Raw genomic sequence first — 23500 nt, 5'->3', positions numbered from 1 at the left:
CCGGCTGAACTCGGTCTTGCTCGCTGTCTCGTAGGACAAGTCACATATAATCGATACCTTGGAGTCAGAGCCCAGTTTAGTTGTCATCTACGTTCGGTCGTGTTGTTTTTATTGCGTCAAGTGCGTCATGAGAGTGCGTACGCGTGTATCGTCGTCCACGTAAAGAAATTAGTATATCGGTCCTCGCTGCTTTCTCGTGCGATCGTTGAATAAAATGCGCTTTGAAAATGTTGCAAGAGGAAGCTCTGTACAAGAGCACATCTCCACGGTAAGTGGCCGAAATAGAGAATGGTTTTTTAGCTAGTGAATCTTTCTCGCAGTTGTCGCGCCCGTCTTCTCTCGTTCTCACGACTGTTTCCCTTTCGTTCGAACCCATGCATGGTTTCTAAAAATAACGCAGCGTCGTTCGAGGAGTATACCGTTCTGTCGTCTAAGCGTTGCTAATTATAGTCCTTTAAAGACACTCGGAAGAAGTGACATTCTACGAGTAACCGATAAACAGTTAGCTAAAGACTTCGTTCGAAGTAATAAGATTTCAAGGTGTAGGTTGTTCGAAGATTTGACAGTATTATCGATTGTCTTTTTTTCCTCTTTGCATAGCGATGTCGTAATAACGAGTGTTTTGTTGTAACAATGAGGATTTACGATGAAATAAAAACTTTAAGAATCGTGCACGTTGTACCAGTGAAAACATTGTCACATGCTCGAAAAGGATATGTTATGTAAAGATTCCTGTCCTTGGAGGTTGCATGCATTTAAAAAAGAATAACGCGAGGATGACGGGATCGTTTTTATAAATTTAACGATTTCAGAAAATTTTATACTTCTTAAATATATTGTTGCCGTGTTAATTTATATCGTAGTTAATATATTTGTAATAATAAATAATATTAATATTTAAAAATGTGTTGTTTTCATCATTATCTATCTTTGTTAATACGACTGTCGTTTTTGCGTTATTTGCTGTTATGTCCATAATTATTGCAGGAAAGGCGATGAAATTCAAAAACTCAATTTTATACAAACATTACCAAGCCTCTTAGCCACAGACTCAGAATCATGTATAACACGCGTGATACCAAAAGTGCAGCAGTCATTGGCTACAGCATCCACGGAATTCCATATTGCAGCTTCAACAACGTTCAAAACGATCCTAGAGCAGAAACTTGTGAACCATAATGTCTTCAGTCGAACATTCCTTCAAAGTATCTTAGATTCCCTCGAAAAGCGTGATCCAGGTAAAGAAATTCTGTTTGCTCTTGTATAATTAGAGTTGCTAGTTAAATCGACAGTTTCATGCATTTGGTATTATTCCATGTAACTAAACATGTATATATGTACATTTAAAGTTATCTGTCATGCATGGCTGGAGACCTTACTGGATGTGATAGAGTTACTGCCGGTAGAAGTCATAAGAAAGCAGGTTTGTATAGATGATCTTAGAAATTGATATTCAGAAAACTTTGTTATTTAGAAGGGCAAATGTATCGTAATTTTTGTAGCACATATGCAACCTTACAATATGATTATGGTAGATCGGTAATTAGGTTGATTTATTTTATGTTACTTGGTTACCTGGCATTGGACTGAGCATCAAGTACTCTATCAAAACTCATATGTTGCAAAGAGATGCTATGTATTTAACATAGCCTTAATGATACAAATATTTTTTGAAACTTGAACATACTCAAATATAATAACTAACATCATCCGGATGATAATAGAAATAAAATTATACAGATTCTGCCATTGACTGTAAGCAAAGGGCAATTGTCACAACCTATCCACTCCAGGATAATATGCAGCAAGATATTAGGAAAGATTTGTACAAGATTTGAATCTGCTCTGTGAGTATGTTTCATCTTATCAAAATCTGATATTTTTGTTGTCGAGGGTATCAACTTTTAAACGCTATATTCTTGAATGACAGATTAAACATACAGAAATTGAATAGTATGCAACATATGTCAAAAGACAATTGTTTCTCAATAAAGTCATTAAATAAGTATACGTATTGAAATTGTTGTCAGGATACAGAAGGAAGTTCTACCAATGGTACACTCCCTCTGTCAGGATGTAAATAGCGAAGTACGAGCTAGTATCTGCTTGCAGCTACGTTTTGTTGCCGAAGGCCTTGGTGCTGAGTCTGTAAAATCTGCTTTGCTACCATCTTTCGTAGAATTAGCAAGCGACGAAGAAAGCAATGTAAGATGCGCCTCTGTACAAACAATAGCATATTTGCTACCTCATCTTCAGGAAGGTATGCTTAGTAACTAGTTGTGCATCGTAAGCATTCCAAGATTTTTGTAGTAAAATATGTCTCGATTAATTTTTGGACGCAAGTTTTTTAAGAACGCGATGCAACGTAGTTATAATTATTTTACAGATACTATAAAAACTACCATAGTGCCACTTGTTAAAAAATTATGTGAAAATACACAATCTGTACAGTCAGACGATAACGTGATATGCGTCATTGCCCAAGAATTTGGAAAAATTGTACTCGGCCTAGAAAGTAAGATCTCTTATGAATTTAAATTTTACTTTCACGATCGCAATGAATTGATGTACGATTGATATTTTAGCATGCTTATTACCTACGGAAAAAACATGGTTCTTAAAATATTTTCAACAACTTGCACAAATGGGTATTGTTTTAATGAAAAAAGAATCTAAACCTCATCTTCCATTTGTAAGTGTGTACGAATACGATATAGACTCTGATAAAATCGAATGTGTTTTCTAATGAAGTTTCTCCATAAATTTACACCTTTCTAGATGAATATTAATTTTGACGAAGATGAAAAATATGTAGAATGCAGAAGATGTTGCGCGTTTAATTTGCCAGCGATGTTCATCTTTGTATCAAATTCCGTGGATGATACAGATGCATTACTTGTTACGTTCACTGCATTGGCGAGTGATCACTATTATTTGGTTCGGAGAACTGTAGCGTGTGGAATCCATGAAGTAAGACTTTTTCGATCGGAATATGAAATTGGGATGTATAACTTTTTACTAACAATCGTAATTTACCATGCAGGTGGCCAAGGTGTTAGGTCCAAAAAGTGGACGAATAAAAACAGATCTAATAAAATTATTGAAAGATAACTCTGAAGAAGTTTTACAAGGTTTAATTCCTCATATAGGATTAACGCTTGATTGCTTGGCTGAAAGTCAAATTATTGGAGTAGATAAAATGGTTTGTATGCGTTTTCTATAATTGGACAAAATATATTTGCTCTATTTATATTAATCTGTTTGTCGACTGCAGGATTCCACTGTTATGGAAATTGGTAGAGCTCTATTGAAATGTGAGTCGGAAATAGCAGCTACACATAACTGGAGATTAGTGTCTTCGATGCATTCGCAACTTGAGATATTGCCTAAATACTTCCCAAGTGACTTTATATATTCGTATTTTGTGCCAATGGCCTTTTTTAGAATATTACACGCTGTAAGTTTTAGAAATACTCGTGTTTCATTTTTACCAAAATATATGACATAATTAAATTTCAATGCTATTTTTAACTTGCAGAGGCCAATACCCGTTCGACTCTCCGCAGGAACTCTATATCTTTTCCTTTTACGTTATAACATGAAACCTATGCAAAGGGTAGAACTTCGTAGCAAATTGTATTCAGATTTGGCTAGTAATCCGAATTGTTATGTGAGAATGATGTTTGTTCGTATGATGATAGAGGCTTTGGAAATTTTCTCTTCTGCGTATTTCAAGGAACATTTTTTTACTGCTTTATTGAACTTGGCAGAAGATTCTGTAGCTAACATAAGAATGAAAGTAATTTCTCTGTTGCCTCAGTTAAAAAGTATGCTGCGGATGCCGGCCGATAAAAAATTATTAACTTTGTTAGAATCAACTATAACGCATTTGATAAATAGCGAAAAGGACAGAGATGTACTAGCCGAGCTGTCATCCGTTATAAAAAAATTGGATGATATATCGCTTAAATACGAAGGTCGAGGTGTAAGTAATATTCAGTATAATTCACTTTTATTGTTAGCGAATTGTGTTTGCATAAAATACTTTGTTTCAGGCATCTGGAGCAGTTTCAAAACAAGGCACCGAAGATATTAGAAAGTTAGAGGAAGAAAAAAGATTATCAGGAATAGCAAATGGGAAATCTCCAGGCGGAGGTGCTACAATAAAGAAAGGTACGCGAAGATAAATTTCCTAATTATGGCAATTCTTATTATTTACGGATTGAATATTTGGAATACTGTAATTGTAGGGGGATGGCGAAATTCGACTGCCGATTCCTCATCAAAAACGATGTGAGTTATACTTTATAATTTGAATGTCTAATGATTTTCCTATGAAATTTTGAACTAATTTATTCTGTTCTTTTTGTCCAGGCCGCAAACATCATCGAAAGGTAAATATTCGCTTTCGTTACCACCGATTATATATATAAAATATTTTTCACAACAATGATTAAAATTAGTAATATTTATTACAGATAGCATAGGCTCACCTCGCCAATCAAGCGACGGATCAAAAGCGAGGTACATAAATTACATATCTACTTATTCCTCGCATATACAAATAAAACTAACTTTAATTTTAAGCATGATGCTAACGTCTAATATAACAGTAATATTCGAGAATAGAAGAGATAGATTTTTTAGAACCGATGAAAAAGTAGAGTTAAATCTCACTATCTTTCTTAGTTTACTAACGATATCGTGCAAAACCTAATATCAAATTCTGCATGCTTTGCATCTAACAGAATTCAACTAACACACCCTTGGGAAAGAATAGGGCATACCAACTCAAACATTAGTACAACCCATACTAACTTTGACAATGGATCGTGCAGTGATTATCTAACGCAAAAGGCTCAGCAGAGTCGATCGAAATTAGCATTGCCATTTATATTGTGGCCGGAAACGTGCGAATGCGATTATGCGGAAGAATATGCTTTCCATTCTTGTCCCTCGTCCGATTACGCGAGGTCTGTCTTCTTGGCGATCATGAGAGAGAACCGGCGAAGATCGCAGCAAAATTTCCTACTAACCCGAGATTACGCCCGCGAGTTTTCCACTAACATTGCCAGCAAGGACACTGCCACTGTAAGAACGCTTGCAGCTCACTATAACTCTTGTTGGCCTTGTAGCTCTATGCCGGAGATACCGGTAATGCTGTCAGACGACGAATTCCTGGTGGACGCTGGTATCAGGATACCGGTGCAGTTCTCTCAAAGCACCTCTAAGATACCGCATCTGCAAGATTCCATGTTTGGTAAGAGAAGAACTTCGTTCAACGTGAATCATGCTCGGCCTACCAGTATGAATTTCGACAAGGGGAAGCCTAAGAGAAACTCCTCCGTTGAATACGAAGATTGCATGAAACGAAGAACGAATGCCGATCAGTCGGACGATGTCAGAACTTCCATCGATTGCGAGGACGGATTGAGACTGGTAAAAGAAAATCAACAGCTGGGTAAAAAGGATCCAGTATACGTTGGCCCTTTGATGAGATCTAGATTTGGATTCGGTGTGAATCAGGAGAGAACGTTGGACGACAAGATGAAACGACGAAATTCGTTGATAATGGATAAAGACAAGCCGAAAGTCGTGCAGTCAAAGTGCACGTTGGACAGAGCTAAAAGGAACTCCGCCAATTTCGACAAGGGAAAGCCCAAGAGAAATCTCTCCGCCGAGTACGAGGATGGTATAAAACGGAGAACCAACGGAACTAATCAAGCGAAAGGTATAAGATTACGATCGATCGATTACGAGGATGGCTTGAGTTTAGTGAAGGAGAATCAACAGCTCGACAAGAAGGATCCGTTATATCTTGGGCATCTGATGAGATCTAGGTTCGGGTTCAGCGTAAATCAGGATAGGTCGATGGACGATAAGATGAAACGGCGGAACTCGCTGATAATGGACAAAGACAAGCCCAAAATCATACAGTCAAAGTGTATGCTGGACAGGACTAAACGACACTCTGCGAATTTTAGTTTAAAGATGCTGGATACGAAAGACACTAAGCCTATCTTGAAGGCTCAGCATAGTTTGGACGTGGTCGACTATACACCTTCAGAACGTTTAAGCCGGGCTCTAAGACGATATTCCACCTTAGACGTGAATCATAATCAGGGACATAGTAAAATACCCTTAAGAAATTTTGTACGTCGTAGTAGAACCGCACCAGCTACCAGGGCTTCCAGCCCCGTAGGTTCGCAATTAAGGTACGACGAGATCGACAAGTTGTGCCGAAAGTTCGAGGAGTACCAATTGTATTAGTGTAAATACAGAACGCATTTAAGGTATCGAGAAATTAAAATCTCCATCTCCTCATCAAAGGAGGGGGGAAAAAAAGAAAATAACTGTATGTGCTGGTTCGCATATTATAATTGCAAACATGTCGTGTGTCGGAAAGATAGAAAGTTTCGTAGGATGCTTTTTATTTTGTGCATTTTGATCTTTTAGAAAATCTGAAGTTCGCAAAGTCTACGTTCTCTTTGACGAGATAACGACGTATTTAGAAACTGTTACGAGGTTGTCTCGACTAGCTTCGTTTCGTCCGTAGTTGACGATCGTTTTCTTCACACGGCCTTGTACATTTCTCACTTTTTATTAACGAGTTCAACGATGAATTTTTCTATTTGCGTACAATTGGTAAAAGGTAAAAGAGGCCAAGGGATAGAACTTTTGCGATATCTCATTTATTACCATTAACGCGTGCTTTACACAAGATAGTTTTTTAGTTACTTTATCTTGTCCAAAGTATTCTCGTGTTAAATTATAAAAGAACAAATTTATCTTTCGATGTATCGTTTGGAAAGATGCATCGCGTGTTTTAGCGTTTGTACAAGTTGTACGGACACGCATGCTTGAGTTGGAAGACTGTTTTATTAGACGATGCCGTATCGCAGTTCGTAAGAGTAAAAAATAAGACTATTTTGCACTTTAATTTTATAGCTGCATATCTAATACGTATTGCTCTATCAAAGTTCACTCGCTAATTGAATATATTCTAATAGATTATTGCATTTAGGAAACTATACAAAAGAGATAACGAAAGATATAGTTTAATTATCTCAGTAGCCAATTGTAGGTCTAGTCTTGAATAGTTATAAAAAGCAACTCTCGTTTTCCAACGTCCGTGAAATGGCGTTTTTTAAACGTTCGATACGATTTTTGTATTTCGCTTTTTTTCCGTTATCGTTATCTTCCTTTCAACGAATTCATTTAACGAAGGTAGATAAGTTTTTACTAGGACCTTTTACCGCAATTTTTATGACCTTTTTTAATATAGCATGAATTTACAGAGAACCAGCTTGGTACAGTATACGTAGATTCGCGTACGTATTATACGTTATTTGTAAGAGACAGCGTTATATTAATTTAATCGTTTTCCATTATTGTATCGCGTTGCGTAGAGACCGTTGTACACTAGTTATCGTAATTTTCGATTTATTTACAAACATCGACACGAATGATTAATTTTTATTCGAAGAAGAAGCGAACTGACGAGAAACGAAAAAAAAAACAACAAAAAAAACAAAATCTTTTTGAGCGCAACTTTAGGGATTCTCGATTCCCCGATTCCCTCTAAACACGTTGAACGATTATAATTATTCTCTTATATAGCGGACTGGAGTTACTGTTGTGTCTTAAAACGAGAAATATCTACGAAAATATCATACAGTCTTACAGAGAAAAATCACGCATATATTAATATATATATATATATATATGTACATAGACTGACCAAGACGATTTAGCGAATGTCTAATTAATAAAATAGCATCGAGAGAGGGAAGAAAAGTTAATAAATTTATCATGGAAAGAGATAACGACAAGAGGTGTACAGTATAGGAAGAGCACGTATAATATCTTCGCAGAATATTTTCATTGAGCTTTTAATAAATGTATTTTGGGATGAAGAATGAAAAGAATTGAAACGAAGGATAATAAGACGCTTCGAAGCCAAAGATGTTATCTAAACGATACGATTAAGTATCAACGTACAAACCCTTAAAGGCATTATGTACTTGTATCATGTACATATACCATGTAAGCTTCACAGTGCAAGTGCCATTGAATAGACGCTGGAGACTTCAACGCCTGAGAAGAGGGTGACCGTACCGTCGAACGATGAATTTACGGTGAAACTTGGAAAAATAACGCCCAAAATACATGTATCGTGCAACTAATACGATATTCACGTCCGATATTTAATATCACAGTCTCGATACGTTGCTCGAATAAAGAAAGATTACAGTAGTTATATAGTAGACTTATATAAAAATATTGTTCGAGAATCGAGGCATCGACTAATTCTTCTTATACGTATTAATAACTCGTTCGTTACGCTCGATGCTCGTCCGTCTAGTTTCGACCTCTCATCATCTTTCGTTCGTTTCTCCGATCGTATTTCCGAGGATAACAACTCGATTTTATATAGAACGTTTTTGAATAATCGCTAGTCAATCCGTTTTACGCGAGATTCGCCTATATAGCAGTTAATCGTTATTTGATTTTACCGTCTACGAGCAGGATGATATAGTTTTTTTTTTTTTTTTTTCTTCTTGTACAAGCTATCGAACATCGAGAATAGATCACACTCTTTACGCTTAGGGACTAGAAAGAGACGCAATTTACCGATCGATTGTTGCCGCGTAACGATATTAATTATTTTGTTATAATTGTAAGATCGTACGGCTACCGACTTATATATGTATAATAACATAGCGAAGCTTGTTGTATTATTTTTATAGGAAACTTTAGGGTAGCGTCAGCCGTACGATTTCGCGAGTCTAATGACAAACACGGATCCGATGGTACTCGTATCTATCGAGTACAGACATTTTTCGATAGAAATTTCTATCGTTCTACGACGCGTTGAGTTTATAGAAAGAGCGTGTGTGTGTGTGTGTGTGTTTCGCATAATCGTACGGTTGTTGGTTAACCATGCGACGAGAAAAAAAAAACTTCTTTTTTATAGGAAATCTTAGAATATACTATATATATATATATACACGCTAAGTATACATGATTTAACAAAAATTGAACAAATTGTTAAATGTGCAACTATAGGATCAGCCGTAGCGCGGGGAGGCGCAGTTCGAAGAAAAGCAAGCGAAAGTAGAAAACGAAGAAGGTTTACTCGGGCATGTTTAGAAGGATAACTAGGAAAACGCAGGGAGAAAGTAAAGTTTCTCGAATGTCGAATTTTCGCCAAGAAATAATCGCTTAAAATGCTGCTCCTTATTTTTGTACAGATCTCTTACCGTGTACGTTAATATTAACTTTTGTGCCAGAAAGTAAAAAAAAAAAAAAATACGCAGTATATTATATATAAGAAGTACACACACTCGTGCTACGCTCGTTTTACGTAATTGTTATCTAACGTATTCGTTTCTTTATATACGTAGAGGAAAAGGATAAAAAAAAAAAGAAGAGAAGAAATGAGAAAGAAAGGGACGAGCGCTTTTATCGCTGACACTGTTATATATATTATACACATTGTTACGTATATCGCGTACGTAAACGTCGTAAAAGTCGAGTACTCTCGAGAGATAGAATTTTTTCGACCCTGGATAAACGTCGGTCGTCGACCGTATTAAAAAACGAACAATGGCGTGGTTAATCATCGAACGAAAAAGAAAGAAAGAAAAGAAGCACGTCGTGCGTCAATTGAATTTACCGCGTTAGAAACTGTTAGGGGAAAAAAAAGAGATCGAACGCTATGGCCTGCGTGTTTCTTTCGGGAAGGAGTAATCTGTGATGACAAACAAAAAAAATAAAGTAACGTAAAATAAAGATACATATTTAAACGCGAGAACAAAGAGGAAACAAATAAATAACGCGAAGAATCGTTCACGTCGCGCATGATGAACGATGAAATTCGTCGAACGATATTTTTATTACTCGTAACTGCTCCCGTAAAGAATAAGGAATGTTACAAACAGAGAGAAGTGTATTTTTGTGAGGTATACCTGTAAGAAACAAAACAAAAATCTAGTTAAATGTGAAGAGACTAAAGAACAACGCGATCGTAGATTATATTGGCTCTGTCGATATTATACATCTGTTTTAATATACGTTACGAACAATAAATCGAACCTTTTTTGTTACACAACCCGTCTCTTAACGATCTTATCGCCCGATAATTTGTTTCCTATAAAAATCAAGGAATAAGCAGAAGGAGAAGTAAACGGAGAATTTCTTTTTAATCTCTTTATTTCTTCTACTTTCTTAATAAATCAGTGACTCGAGTCGCTACAAACTGTGTATGAGTTCCTTTTATAATTTACTTACGAAATACGTAATAATGAATTTTTTTTTCCTTTTTTTTTTGTCTTCGATCATCCTCGCTCATTCACACGCACCCGCTTACCTTGATTATAAAAAACTTCGAAAAAGATAAATCGATCGGAAATTTCCATTCACCGTTCGATGGAATGCGTTCTAAACGTGTGATTATGGCCCGGTACGTAAGCTCCCGTCGCTTTATCGTTTCGTTTGCTCTTTTTCCTTTTAATCCGTCGAATTCATCGTCGCGCCTTTAAACGCGTCGATGTTTACGCTATAATAATGAGGATTTCGAAAATAAACGCGGCATTTATGTATATTAAATATTTTCTCGAGATTCTCGACAACAAACACCTTCCGTCTCACAATTGTAAAATACCATCTTTCCATTCTATATATTTTCCTCTTCTAATTCGTAGAACTCTTTCAAGGGGGGGGGGGAGTAGAACTTAAGCACACTGTCGAAGGACGATTTCTCGCGATTGGCTTTATATAAAATTTTCTCTATTTCTTTGAACGATATCTTCGCTTAAAACGAGGATCGTTCTTTCGAATCCTTTGTAGTACATTCGAACAGTCCGAACTGAATATTTTCTTTCGTTTTATGTCGAGAACGGATTGTCAAAGTAAACGGATTCCGATCTGCTCATTTTTCTTTTCTCTCCTTCTCTCGGTGCTCTTGCAATGTATGCCCTTATCGTCTAGTGGAATTCACGCATTCCCCTTTCCGATTCTTTCACGTAAGTACACATCTAACGCCTTAACGCGTGCCATTTTAAGGTTATAAATAATAGCTGAATAAAGATGGCACGGTATTCATCACATGCGAATCGTTTACGCGGAACCAGCTCGCTTGGAATGACTCGCGTGCAACCAACGTGTTACTTCGTTATATCTATAGCGTTCTTTCATTTGCACACGATCATCGTCCGTCTGATCAGCAGACTGTCTGCGGCAGAAGTATGTACAGGAGACTTCGTGACTCGATGCTATCGGTCTCGTCGAAATAGCCCTCGCATTCTTGCGCTTAACGTCTTTTCTTTTCTTTACCTGGCACACGGAGACGGTTGGATCGTACGCGTAAAGCTTCTCAAAACGATTAAGAAGAAAAGCAACGTATTTAAATCGAGTATAGATAGAGTGTAGATAGATTACAAATCAAAGATCAATATTTTATTGAGAATCTCGTCGAATGATAACTGGTCGAGTAATTTTCTAATTAATCGGGACAGCGTAAATAATTGTTGTCCGTATTGCGTATTCTATGTAATTACAATAGAGAGTTGTATTTTTCTAACGTTAAAAAATCAAGTTCGTAGAAAGTACAGAAAAGTTTGCCAGTGTAATTTCAGGTTAGCCATTTTCGTCAAACGTCAAAGATCTATTTTCGTTTGCGAAACTGAATGTAAGATCGAGATATACAAATTCGAGAATCGCAATAGAGTTATAACAAACTTCATGTAACTTTCATGGTACTGTCAAAAGTACGACCATGAATCATTGAACCAGAGATCGTATACTCGAAATATAAGAAGGATGTACCTTAAGAATACTTTAAGAAGCAAACGGCCATTAACAGTTCGTCGAACTGAAATATCCTTTTATCGGTGGCTCGACGATATCGCAGAAGAAGAAACGAGAACGCGTTAAGTAAGAGTCGAAGAGCGTAGGAAGACGCAGCGCGTCCCTCTCGATTGCACTTCCCCCGTTTTTACCCGTAATTACTACGATCGCGTGCAATCGAGAATACTTTCGAGTCGAGTCGGTAGCATCGATAGTCACGAGAAACGGATTGCTTATGCATCTGTGTTCGTGTGTACGTACAAATGATTCGCGATTAGTTTCTTCTCTCGAAAACCGATCGCGAAACCATTGCACACACATTAAAAAAAAAAAGACAGATTTAAATTCACACGGAGAGAACAAATATCGCCAGTCTATCTGTCTCTCTTCTTACCTTTTTGGTTTTGTCTCTGACGTTCGTATGCTACAATATCTCTGTGTGTACGTGTGCCTCTGTTTGTATACATGTGTATATATGTGTACGCGCGGTAAAGCGTTTCAGATTGCTCGTATCGCATAAATAATCCCTGACGACGACAATACGGACCGCTCGCGGTTCCCCCGCCATTAAATCTCTTTCTCTCTTTGTTTTTCGCGAACCAATTATTCCATCGTTGAACGTGCAATTACACGAAGCGGCATTGTCACGCGCGAGCGAAATCAATCGAAACGCGTTAATGGTTACCGAAGACGATCTCAGCGCATTTCGTCACGCTAGATAGATATCTCTCAATCTCCTCTCGAGCCGTTCCATTCTCTTCTTTCTGTATATTATCTCGTATATACATTAAGTAAAAGTCGTGCCTCATCTTCTCTAGCGGCGATTCTCTCGGATCACAAAATAAAGAAACCTTGGTTACGCTAATGCCACACACCGACTATATGTACAGAAATTATAAACAGAGCATATATAATATATATATATATATATGTATTATATATATTATATATAATACCCTCGAAAAACGTTACTCACTATTCGTGATCAATAATATCGTTAGTAAATTCTTAGATATGGTTGTTCGAGGCTCGAAGGCCGGCACGCGTCTTCACGACTTCCAGCAATTCCTCGTCATCTCGTCTCAAGCTCGTTCGAATGCCTGGAGGGATCGTGTTTTTTCTAGAGCGTATCAGAGAGTATCGAACACGTTGTATGGAAACGTGTGAGAAACTCGATTTGATTATTCTTCTGTGTTCATCGTACTTTTCGGATTGATCCTTTGCTGACTAGAAGCTTACTTGTTAGCATTTAAGAAATCTTATTATAAATGCAATCGTTACTACAGCTTTGTAACTACACGATACGATTCGATTGTTGTACGTCGCAATCGAATATTTTTCTATAAATGGAATGATAAAGAAAAAGAGACGATTCAATTGGCGATTTTGTCGCTCGAATAATGAGCCCCTTCCGTACAATGAGGCGCGTGCTCAACCTTCGACCTGTCCGCGATAGTCCCTTTTACAGTAAAAATATATTATCGCTACGATAGTACTTAACTTTGACTAGCATGTGTTCATAGAACCGATTCCCAATTCTTACGCCACCACGTAGAATCGATAATAGCGATCACGTTAAACGGTACACTCTCGTCGAGACGTTTCATTTTTTGATCGCTTCGAAACTCGTTCTTTTCGATTGGGAATCATCGGATGCAACGTATAATAGAGTCGCGTAATAAATCCGTGGACGCACTCTCGTCACGCATCTCTATTATTCCTTTTAATATTATACACTATTTACTGGAAAATCGTGGGGTACAATGTCAGCTTGTATCTTAAAGATTATACCTTTTCTCGACGTTACATTCTAACAACTTCCTCCGGGTCTCTACGACCCTCGCGAGAGAAATATAAAGGTCGATCGATTTAATTCTACGTTCGGATAATCTTGACGTTTTAATAATATTCGTACGATTCTTGCTCGACAAGCATCCTTCGTGCCGTGTTCTATAAATCATTCGTATGGAGAATACGTGTTTCTCGTAATGTAATTAAGCATATGAAATTCGGACAGCTTGGACAGAGCAGCGTGGCTTGGTACCTGTCAAATTTGCCAAGCACGATAAGCGTCTAACCTTATTTTTGTTTTTCCGTATTTTTCTTTTATTTTCTTTCGCGTTTACGTCTCGCCATATCTACGATATTATAGAAGACACAGACACAGGTTCGATGCACGGAATGCAGAGTAGAAAATAAAAGGGAGAGGAGAGTCTCCCTGATTAAAAATGGTTAATCGGAAAATGGCGCTCGAAGGGAGTCGCACGCGTGAACAAAAAATGATATATAAATCTAGCTTCTTTAGATATTTCCTACGATTTAATCACACAGCAACTATTATTTCATTCTTCTCTCTTTTCTTTTTTTTCATTCAGTCTTGTGATTAATACTACTTTAATACTTTTACAATTCGTTATAAAGTCAACTGTAAGTATATAATTCTTTATACATAATCGCTCTGTATGCGAAACAGCCTTTAGAGCTAGTTGCTCGTGGCTCGTTTCGCTTTGGATCCTTACAAAAAACCGCGGCGTGATAAAAAGGACAAGCGTGGCGTTGCTACAGCGATAGTTGCGATTGCTCTGATAGAAAAAAGTAAAAAAAGGTTAGACCAGAACATAACCTCGAAAAATCATCGACGGACGTAGTAGTGTTAGAGAGTTATTACAATTTATCGTATATTACAAATCCTGTTCCGGCTCGATGAAAACAATTCCTTGAGTGTTGGAGAGGGGTGACGGGGGTGGGAATACAAGCTATATTGTCGTTGAATCATGATTCCCGGTTAACTTTACATTGTTCAATGAACCTCTAATACGCATGGTAAACCCACGTTACCGTTGATCTTTTTGATTCTGAATACTGATTTGATTATCCACTCCGCGGAGCGTAACATGTACATGAAACAGAGAATAATCCGCTTTAATATATTTCAATTGCGAAAACACTCGATATCGATTCTTTCATTTCTCTCTCTCTCTCTCTCTCTTTCTCTCTTTTCTTTCTTTTCATTCTTAATGGCCATATAACTCCTAGCATTTCTATTATTGCGTTCAGTATCACTGCATTGCATAATATCAATATCGACCAGCCCGACCAGCCCGACCAGCGCGTTCCAAAACTCGATTATCCTCGGTGCAAGATTCTGTTAACGATCGCGTAACCTTGCGCGCATTTCTTTCTCTTATTTCTCTTTTTTATTGCTTTTCGTGCGCGATTTCGACATAAGCAAGAAAAATTGCATGCCATGAAAAAACTCGCAATTACAGCTCGCGCATATATAATCAATCTTTTTTTTATTTTTGTTAATGACGATCAAAAGAAAGTCCGAAGCCGTGCAGACGTAAAATAGGCCTAACTAGTTCGATTTCCCTCCGATACGTCGTACTAGCTCCCTCGCTTAATCGTCTACGATATACTTTTATTATCAAAAAGATCCTGCACCGTTGAAGTAAAAATAAATATTCTTCGTTTCTTTTTTTTTATCTTTTTGTCGCTTTTTTTCGTAAAGAATTCCATAGACATATACGTTCTTCGCGCATACGAAACGACATAGATATATCTTAAGTACGAATAAAAAATATCTTAAGTACATTTGCTACTATTACGAATAAAAAATGAGAAGAGAAATATAATATTGCAATTATGATTCTAAGAACTAATTCGTTGCGTAGATCTACGTAAATCTAATAGGAAAATCATATGAAATCGAATGTACATGAATGTGTAAAGATGGGAACGTATTACGACGAGAATGATTATGAATAAAAATGTCTGCCCATGAACCATTAAAATGTTCAATAAAAATAATTCGAGTTTTATATCAGTTCGCGTATCCTTAGGACTTATTTAAATCTTGTTTATAATCTATACATAGTGCCATCTTTGATTGCCCAGAGACTACGATATCCACCGTATAAATCTCGTTAAAAAGAAGACCATTTCACGGCTATATAAATGTTATCTTAAGCCTTTAGAAAATAACTAGTAAAGATTTGAAAACCCTGTGAACGCTATGCAACTGACTACTTTCATTGCATTTTCTTTTCTTTCTTTCTCTCCATCTGCTTTATCTTTTGGTTGTATATTTTAGAATGTAAATTGATGGTATCGTGTTAACCAGTATAAACACAGAATGCATTGATTGCAATCCTCTGGTTTAACCGCTGTACAATACCCTATATAGAAGTATACTCATATAAAATAAAACATATCCAAAAAACGATATACTCATATAAAGTATACGATGCACACATTTGTTTTTATCCTAGGGCAGGATTCTTACTATACAAACTATTACAGTTTCTTATTGAGCATATTTTAGAAATTGTTTGAGTCGTTGTAGGAAGTATTTCAATTGTATATTGACTTCATTTCGACTATACGCTAGAACCTAGATTCTCTTACGAAAACTCCCTAACTCCGTTAGGTTTTTTTTGATTGTGCGGGTTCGCTTTGTAAGAAGACATTATCATAAAAAGACATAAAGAACGCAGAAAGATAACCGTCCTGAATAAATTCCTTACTATGATTCCTGTACCTTGGACCACTGGAAGATGATATCCTCGTTCTTCCCGGTTTAACGAAATGCACCTTTCATACCGTGTGCTGCTTCGAAAAGCGTTAATGGTCAGTTACTAGATACCCGCGTATAGTGTAAACAGTCACGATGCCCCGATTATAATTTCTACCATGAATACTCTTACTGGTTTTGTTTGGAATTCCTAGGAACTTCAAGTTTTCCACTCTCTTGCCAAACAGTGTTACTATGTTCAAGCTTCCTGTAAAAATAATAAAACAATAAGCATAAATTATTAACAGAGAGTTGGCGTAATCGTAATGCAACAATTCCGTTAATCATTCTACTCACATCGGGAAACAAAAAGTGTTCACGAGTAGGTTGTGGCTGTTCAAAGGGAGAGCTACTCATGTATCCAGGCGAAGGGGACTCGCTTTTCTCAAGCACCGGGGTAATATTCGCGTAATTGGCGGATGACGTCGTCAACGTTCTTCCTTGCTCAACAAGAATACTTCTGTCAATCTTGTAATACTCTTTCCCGCTGCGAGGACGAAGCGTCGTTGCCACTGCTCTGCCACCCAGTCTGCAAAAAACCGAGTAAAAGACTGAGCATTCATCTTCTCTTCTTAATGACCTCTTCTACGCTTGGTCGGTGTTTCTTCGCTAGAGGGCGAAGAAGCTCTAAGAAAACGTAACAATTACATTCTCTACACGAGTACCTTACCTCAGACTGTCTGGCGTATCGGATGACGAGTGGGACGACAACGACAGTGTCTCGATGTAGTCGGACATATCGGATGTACCGCTGCTTGTGCTTCGCGAGTCGATATAGGGAGCATTAGACACTTCCCCTGGACTATTGAATCCTTTCGTGGCCTTAGGTAAACACGTGGGAATATCGGCTTCCGCTGAAGAGGATTTCGTAGGAATCTTAATCTTTTGAAACTGAAACGACAACTCTCGAAGCGGATCGCTGGACTTGGACTTCCTTGGTAGGCTGCTGTGATAACACGTAGGCGGTGGACTCTTCCTATAAACTGACAACACGTTTTGCTTTCTCGCCGACGTCGATGGGGCCAATGACAATTCGAACTCGACAAATTCCGCCGTTCTGTGACTAAGAGATCCCGTAGAAACGCCTGAGTCGTTGCTACTAGAAGAGTCTCTATTGTGACCGGTCTTGGATGGAACGGAAGAGGAGCGTCGAATTTTTATGAATGACGGCTGAGGTGAGGTTATCGATATCTGCCCGCTATCTTGATTTATCTTGACCTCTGAGTTAACGCACGGCGAATGATTCTCCCCTCTAACCAGGGAAGCTTTGTCCGCTTCGCTGGAACATTTGTGAATGGTCAACGTCGATGGGAACGTATGATTCTCATCGTCCAAATAGTGTGCAGATTCCGCAGAATAAGATCTTTTTCTCAACAATAGACCGATGTTCCCGTTGGATTCTGTCCCGCTATTTCCCTCCAGGTAACGGCGTCTAAGGTACGGACTAGACAACATCGCCGAACCTGGAACGCGAAATTCAGAATCGGATCTCTTTTTCCCTCCCTCGCTTAACGCGGAACCTGATAACGCAGGGTTACTCGAGCTCTTTATACCGCTACAAATTCTCGACAGAATCTCCTTTGAACAAGCATTGTGCGCTGGCTGCATCGGTAGGTATCCAGAGAACGGTTTCTTTGGTGTTTGCTTTTCGAGATCCATGACTAAGTAATCGTTCTCCCGGTCCTTAACGTGGCCACATTTCTGGCATATCTTGGACGAATCTTCTGTGGGCGGTTCGGATGTCTCGTCCTTAATTTGATTGGAAAACTTCTCAATTTCCTCCTGTGAAATTCCACTCTTTGCTAAAAGATCTTTACTGTTTTCATAGTGTTCGAGAGATTGGGTAAAGTCTATGTTCGCGTAATTCGTTTGTTTGGACTCGGGTTGCCTGTCGATAACAGGCTCGACGTTCTCGTAATTGTTTGTTCTGTTCTCTGGGCATTCGCAATTGTCTTTGTTCTTGTCTTCGTCGTTCTCCGACTTCTCCGACTTTTTCGGCCGTTTCGCCGTCGCGTAAATCGCGATCTCCCCGCTCGCGTTCACAACAGGCATCTTACCTTCTCCAGAAAGTTTCACGGGATGTACGGCAACACCGGTTGGTTCGATTCCTGCTCCACGCCTGCAGTACGGCAATACAAAACCAGCCCAACTCATCATGTTTTGGCAGGGACATCCCGAGGATCTGGGAGATTGAACGGTGAGTTTAGCCGGACAACCACATTGTTGTAATACCACAGCTTGAGGCGCCTGTGGCGTATCGTAATTAGGATAGGTTTTTGGCAGTGCTAGACATTCTTTAATTTTCCTTGGCGTGTCGTAATACTGATCCGGTTGGGAACTTTGTTCTAACAGCATATGATGGCCCAAGATCGTTTTGGGTACGTCGTAATTCTCGTAAGGACCAGCAGCCGCGGTTGCATTTCGTACAACCAGCTGCTGCTTGCTACGCGAGTGCACGCAAACTTGTTCGTTTGGCAAGGGCATAGGAGGTTTCTTAACCTTCTTCGTGGCAGTGTTTTGGGACGGTTTCGGAGGTCTCGGTGGCAGCGCGCTAGGGCTTGGCGACACGCGATGAACGCTCGTTTGTTGTTGAGAGCTCTTTGAATTTTGCGAGCAGTGACATTCCATCTGCTGCGAACTGGAATAGTCACTGTCGTGGCTGCTACTACTGTACGAGGATAACGATAACCGATCGAGCGTACGTGGCTGTAGATGGCAACCAAAATTATTCATCGTTCCTGCTGGACTGCCTATACTGCTTGCTCCAGTCGTGGTGGCTAAAGTCGACGATTTCGATACAGTTCCTAGCTTGCTGATACAACTAGCGCATCTCTCGAGAGCGGATGTACCTTGACGAGTAAGAGAACAGCTGCGCCATTCCCCTGGCTGATCGGTCAATTCCGACACGGAGACAGTGTCTCTGCTACTGTAATCCCTGTCGAGCTCTGTTTGTTGCCTACTCTCAGTGGACGACCAATAGGGGGAGCTCTCGTTCTTGCAGCTGTCGCACTGCTCTTCATATGTGGACGAGTAAACTGCCGAGGGGAAAAAATCGCTGGCCCTCGTTTCCGATCGAGAGAACTGACGACGCGGGCTCTCCTGCGCTATCTGTTCTCTGCTAACCGGTCGTTTTTTCGTCAGCTTCCCCTCTGCCGCTAATTGCAGCATCTTCACGATATCTTCTCCTTGATCCGTTATCAGCACGTGAAGACCTTCTCCTCGGCCGCATCTCGAACCACCCTCGAAGCAGAATCGTCCTTCCACCACGCCATATCGTCGCAGATGCGCGATTTCCCAAATACCGACTAATCTGGGAGGTATGCCGACGGTGATGCAAAAACGACGATCTTGAATGTGTAAATGTGCTGGTCCATTTGTGAGCTTCGCTTTCGATGGAACCGTGGAAATCAGTATCAGGAACTGCTGATCTGTGGGAGTAAAATAAATATTGTGGTAGATCGTGAATTTTTTATTGCTGATTTTTTTAAGTAATTTTTTTTTTTTTTTTTTTTTTCGAAGATGCATACCTTCGCCCAAGTTGTTCGAGATTTTCACTTGCCATTGTATCAATCGTTCTCTAGTGTCGAAAGCCAGAACAACCGTCACGTCTTGGCATATTATAGCTATAGTATTGGATTCCTTGTCAAGAGTGAAACCACTCTCCACGCCGAGAAAATGTTGCAAACTTAATGAAGCTTTCGTTTGACCTTGCTTATATCGATCCTTGCTATCTCCGTAAAGTTGTAAATGAAGACAATCTACAAAGGAGTATAACGTTTTCTAAACAACGTGCATTGTTTGAAATATGCAAACGGTCGAAGACTTTTTAATGAAAAATTTCTTTAACGAGTACTTTTTATCGAAGATCGTTCGAACGAAATGTGTCAACGACGCTTCACACGCTAACTGACGAGCACAACATGCTATTAATACAGTTATACAGACGTAGAAACGCACTAAATCCATTCTGAGACCCTTCTATGTACTCTTAACTAATTCTCCCTAAAGAAAATTTATGAGGTACTGGTGTCCCTAAGTTTTAAAATATCCTCGAGTTACTAGGGTCAGGTATTAATGGTTATTGCCAGAAGCAAAGCTCTTCTTGGAAATTTTTTGTTTCTCCAGCTAGTCAATCTATAACAGATGTGCCAGCTGCCACCCTTGGACAGAATCAGAGGGAGAGATTCTTTATGCTGATAACAAGTAAGGAAATTCTTTCAGGAGATATGATTAGGAATGTGGTAGGAAATAGAATTGGCATTGCTTTTTATGGTCAGTTTGCAACATCTGGCATTCCCTTGTTCCTTGTAGCTCAAACATTATCATTTTTTTTATCAGCATTGATAAGATTAAAGGGACTCATTCTTATGGTGCACAAGAATGATTCACTGTGAGGAATGCACAGATGTTATATAAAAAGGGAAGTGCTTTCATCTTTAACACCAAGAACAGAGATACGTGCTATAAAATATCCAACACTTCCTGTCTACTATCTACAGTTGATTTCTCATGTTTTATGTTAGTGATAATAGCTTATATTTCTGTAGGTGACATAAAAGGCAAAGTGATTCCTTATCAAGTATACTCCTTAATTGTAAAAATAAAAATGAAGTCCATTAAAAGAATATAAAAAAACACATTTTTACCTGCAACCGGTGACAACTTCCTCATGACACACCATCTTGATTTCCACTGTAATGCAACAAACAATTTTGAACAACTCAATACAGACATAATTGCTTTATTAAATTGATATCATTTGATACAGTGTCGACAAACATGACTAGTAATCATATGCATGAATATCATATATTAGTATGCTACATGTTTGCATAGACTTATTATGCAGGGAAACATATACATATGTAATACACATTTGCCTGAATCTATTCAGACCCTCCGTACCCCTGTGATAAAAATAAAAGAGTTTCCTACCCTTTCTCATCTGAATGATTTCTTTGGTGCCTGAATGTAAATAAAAGAAAATGAGTTAGCTTTTTATGGCTTTGTGGCTCTTCATTTCTTTCACGTTAAATACTTCCTTAAGCCTTCAACAAACTACTTAAAAGTTGTAATGTTCATTGAAATCAAATCAGGATACCTTAATTTGACTTCTTGTCCATGACAAATAAACTTCACCATTGAACTTAAATTTCAATGGGCATAAAGAAATAAATATTTGATAATAAGACAGGCTCATTGAAACATTCAAGTTTTCAATTACTACATGAAGCACGGCTGCTAATTAATATTTAACTATGTAGAAAAGTTTTAATTGAATGTATAAAATTATAAATTTTTTTACAACACAGTTTTCAACATATTACTACAATTTATGGTGTGAGACAAAATTTAATCACATTTTAGTTGAATTCTGACTTTCATATTTTTCATTGATTCAATGAATGCTTATACATATACACCTTACATGCAATGTATATACGTATATATAACTGTTTGACGAGCGCGTTAGCGCAAGATCCTTACATCATTATATAATTTTTTTATTGAAACTGTACCGTACTCAAGTGACTTTGGAATAATTAAACATGAACGTGAGTTTGCTTTGAATTATGATCTATCGGAGCGGAGCATCGTTAAATTTCTTCGCGAGAATATGAACGAGCATCGTGTAATATTACATTACACAGATTTGTGAGATATATTAAACCATGTTATTTTAACGAATATTGAATTAACCAATTATTCTGCTGATATTAATTGGATACCTCGATGATAAATGAAAAAAAAGATAAGTGTCTGAGAAAAAATTCCAGCGAAAGTACTTACCTTTTTGCCGTCGCGAAATTTGACGTTTCCCTCGATAATACAATTGTTATCCACCATTGTAGAAGGCCGCTACTACCGCACTGCTTTTAGGTGCTTTTCTCATCACTATATGAAAGCATTCCGTTTACTTAACGCTGCATACTGAGACACTATGGAACACCTTGGAACACCATGAACAACAATGCTTCCCGACGCACGTTTTTCTTTTTTGCTCACTGAACAACAATGACAATTCTCGTTTACGAATCACGCGGCAAAATCCATACTCCGCACCGACGGCACCGAGCATCCATCTTGACAATCTTGACTTGCTGCGTGCACTACTGCGGTCCTGCTCCCTTTCGAAACCGTATTCTGCACATTATCCATTCCCCTGCACTTTGGTCCAGTGGCGTAGCATCTACGTTTTTTACTTCGATAAACTTTCTTCGCAAGCGCCGCTGGAATCGATGGGTACCGTTTACAACAGCAGGCGCACGCCGCTCTCGCGCTAACGATTCGAATTCTCTACAGGAAACTGGATTTAAAGAATTAAAAGTTCACATATTACTTCCTAATCCTTATGTTATTTCGACATAAATTTGTAAGCTTTCGCAAACGATGGTCCATTTATATATTACATATATTATACTTCATGATGTACTGAATTTTCATTAGTAAAAGAAATTAATTAAGAAGCTGAATTCGTGAACTTTTGTGTTTATGTCTTCCGAATTAATTTCACAGCGTTCTCCCTACATTCCTTTTAACCTACGAAATGCATATATAAATATCTACAAATTCTATTCAACAGTTCGAAGCAGTAGTTGTAATAATAATTAATTTCTCATAAATTACATTCGAAATTTGGATAAAAATTATAGTAGTCGAAAGTGTAAATTTTGAAATACATGTGCTTAGAATGTAAATTGATCTCATCTATCTGTAAAAGTTAAAATCAAATTGTTGCACTTAATGTAATTTGATTTTCTTTCTTCTAACCGATAAAACATCGGAAATACAGGAGATGAATAAATATATACAAGGAGAACTTTTAAACAACAACTAGATTATAGATAGAAGTTGCTTCAATCAAAGATGAACAGAAAGAACGCCTATTTAATGTTTAAAAAGTCAGCCGAAAAGTGCGAACAAACAGTAAGGACCTCTAGTGACCAACGCTGGAACTTTACGTACATTTCCTCGATAGTGCTTTTGGTAGGTAAACGAGAAATTCAAATAGAAATGGCATAAAAAGATCACAAAACAGCTTTCGAAAGTTCTGAGTAGTGATATCAAATTCCAAGA

General features: G+C 38.1%; 2 protein-coding genes across 5 annotated transcripts; one reads left to right on the top strand and one right to left on the bottom strand.

Moving 5' to 3' along the window:
* Positions 1–44: 44 nt before the first annotated feature.
* LOC132904943 (serine/threonine-protein phosphatase 4 regulatory subunit 4-like) lies at positions 45–10114 on the top strand. 4 transcript variants are annotated; one of them, XM_060955790.1, is made up of 16 exons: positions 45–268; positions 988–1238; positions 1350–1423; positions 1741–1847; positions 2031–2260; positions 2387–2515; positions 2586–2692; positions 2779–2970; positions 3044–3202; positions 3275–3457; positions 3539–3985; positions 4056–4173; positions 4251–4293; positions 4375–4394; positions 4479–4524; positions 4749–10114. In XM_060955790.1, exons 1-16 carry the CDS (start codon positions 228–230, stop codon positions 6268–6270), a joined length of 3669 nt encoding a protein of 1222 aa, XP_060811773.1. In that variant the 5' UTR covers positions 45–227; the 3' UTR covers positions 6271–10114. The 4 variants fall into 4 exon arrangements, with proteins under 4 accessions (XP_060811773.1, XP_060811776.1, XP_060811775.1 ...); XM_060955792.1 differs by having other exon boundaries at positions 47–268; positions 5136–10114; XM_060955794.1 differs by lacking the exons at positions 45–268; positions 1350–1423 and having other exon boundaries at positions 1114–1238.
* On the bottom strand, positions 9574–23089 carry LOC132904945 (uncharacterized). Its single transcript, XM_060955798.1, has 6 exons — positions 22214–23089; positions 21070–21115; positions 19951–20181; positions 17094–19851; positions 16721–16952; positions 9574–16631 (listed from the first exon to the last, which is right to left on the bottom strand). Exons 1-6 carry the CDS (start codon positions 22268–22270, stop codon positions 16623–16625), a joined length of 3333 nt encoding a protein of 1110 aa, XP_060811781.1. The 5' UTR covers positions 22271–23089; the 3' UTR covers positions 9574–16622.
* Positions 23090–23500: the final 411 nt, after the last annotated feature.

This window comes from Bombus pascuorum, chromosome 3 (genome assembly GCF_905332965.1).
Source record: "Bombus pascuorum chromosome 3, iyBomPasc1.1, whole genome shotgun sequence".
NCBI classification, from domain to species: domain Eukaryota; kingdom Metazoa; phylum Arthropoda; class Insecta; order Hymenoptera; family Apidae; genus Bombus; species Bombus pascuorum.
This window is presented reverse-complemented; position numbering and strand designations above follow the sequence as displayed.

Bases quoted from the DNA above. Each gene is read 5' to 3' on its own strand.
- LOC132904945 (XM_060955798.1), bottom strand. From the start codon at position 22,270: ATGGTGGATAACAATTGTATTATCGAGGGAAACGTCAAATTTCGCGAC. The intron at 19,852-19,950 runs GTATGCATCTTC...TTACTCCCACAG, and splicing joins CTCGAACAACTTGGGCGAAG to ATCAGCAGTTCCTGATACTG. The intron at 16,953-17,093 runs GTAAGGTACTCG...GGTTTTTTGCAG, and splicing joins GATACGCCAGACAGTCTGAG to ACTGGGTGGCAGAGCAGTGG.
- LOC132904943 (XM_060955790.1), top strand. From the start codon at position 228: ATGTTGCAAGAGGAAGCTCTGTACAAGAGCACATCTCCACG. The intron at 269-987 runs GTAAGTGGCCGA...TAATTATTGCAG, and splicing joins TACAAGAGCACATCTCCACG to GAAAGGCGATGAAATTCAAA. The intron at 4,174-4,250 runs GTACGCGAAGAT...CTGTAATTGTAG, and splicing joins AGGTGCTACAATAAAGAAAG to GGGGATGGCGAAATTCGACT.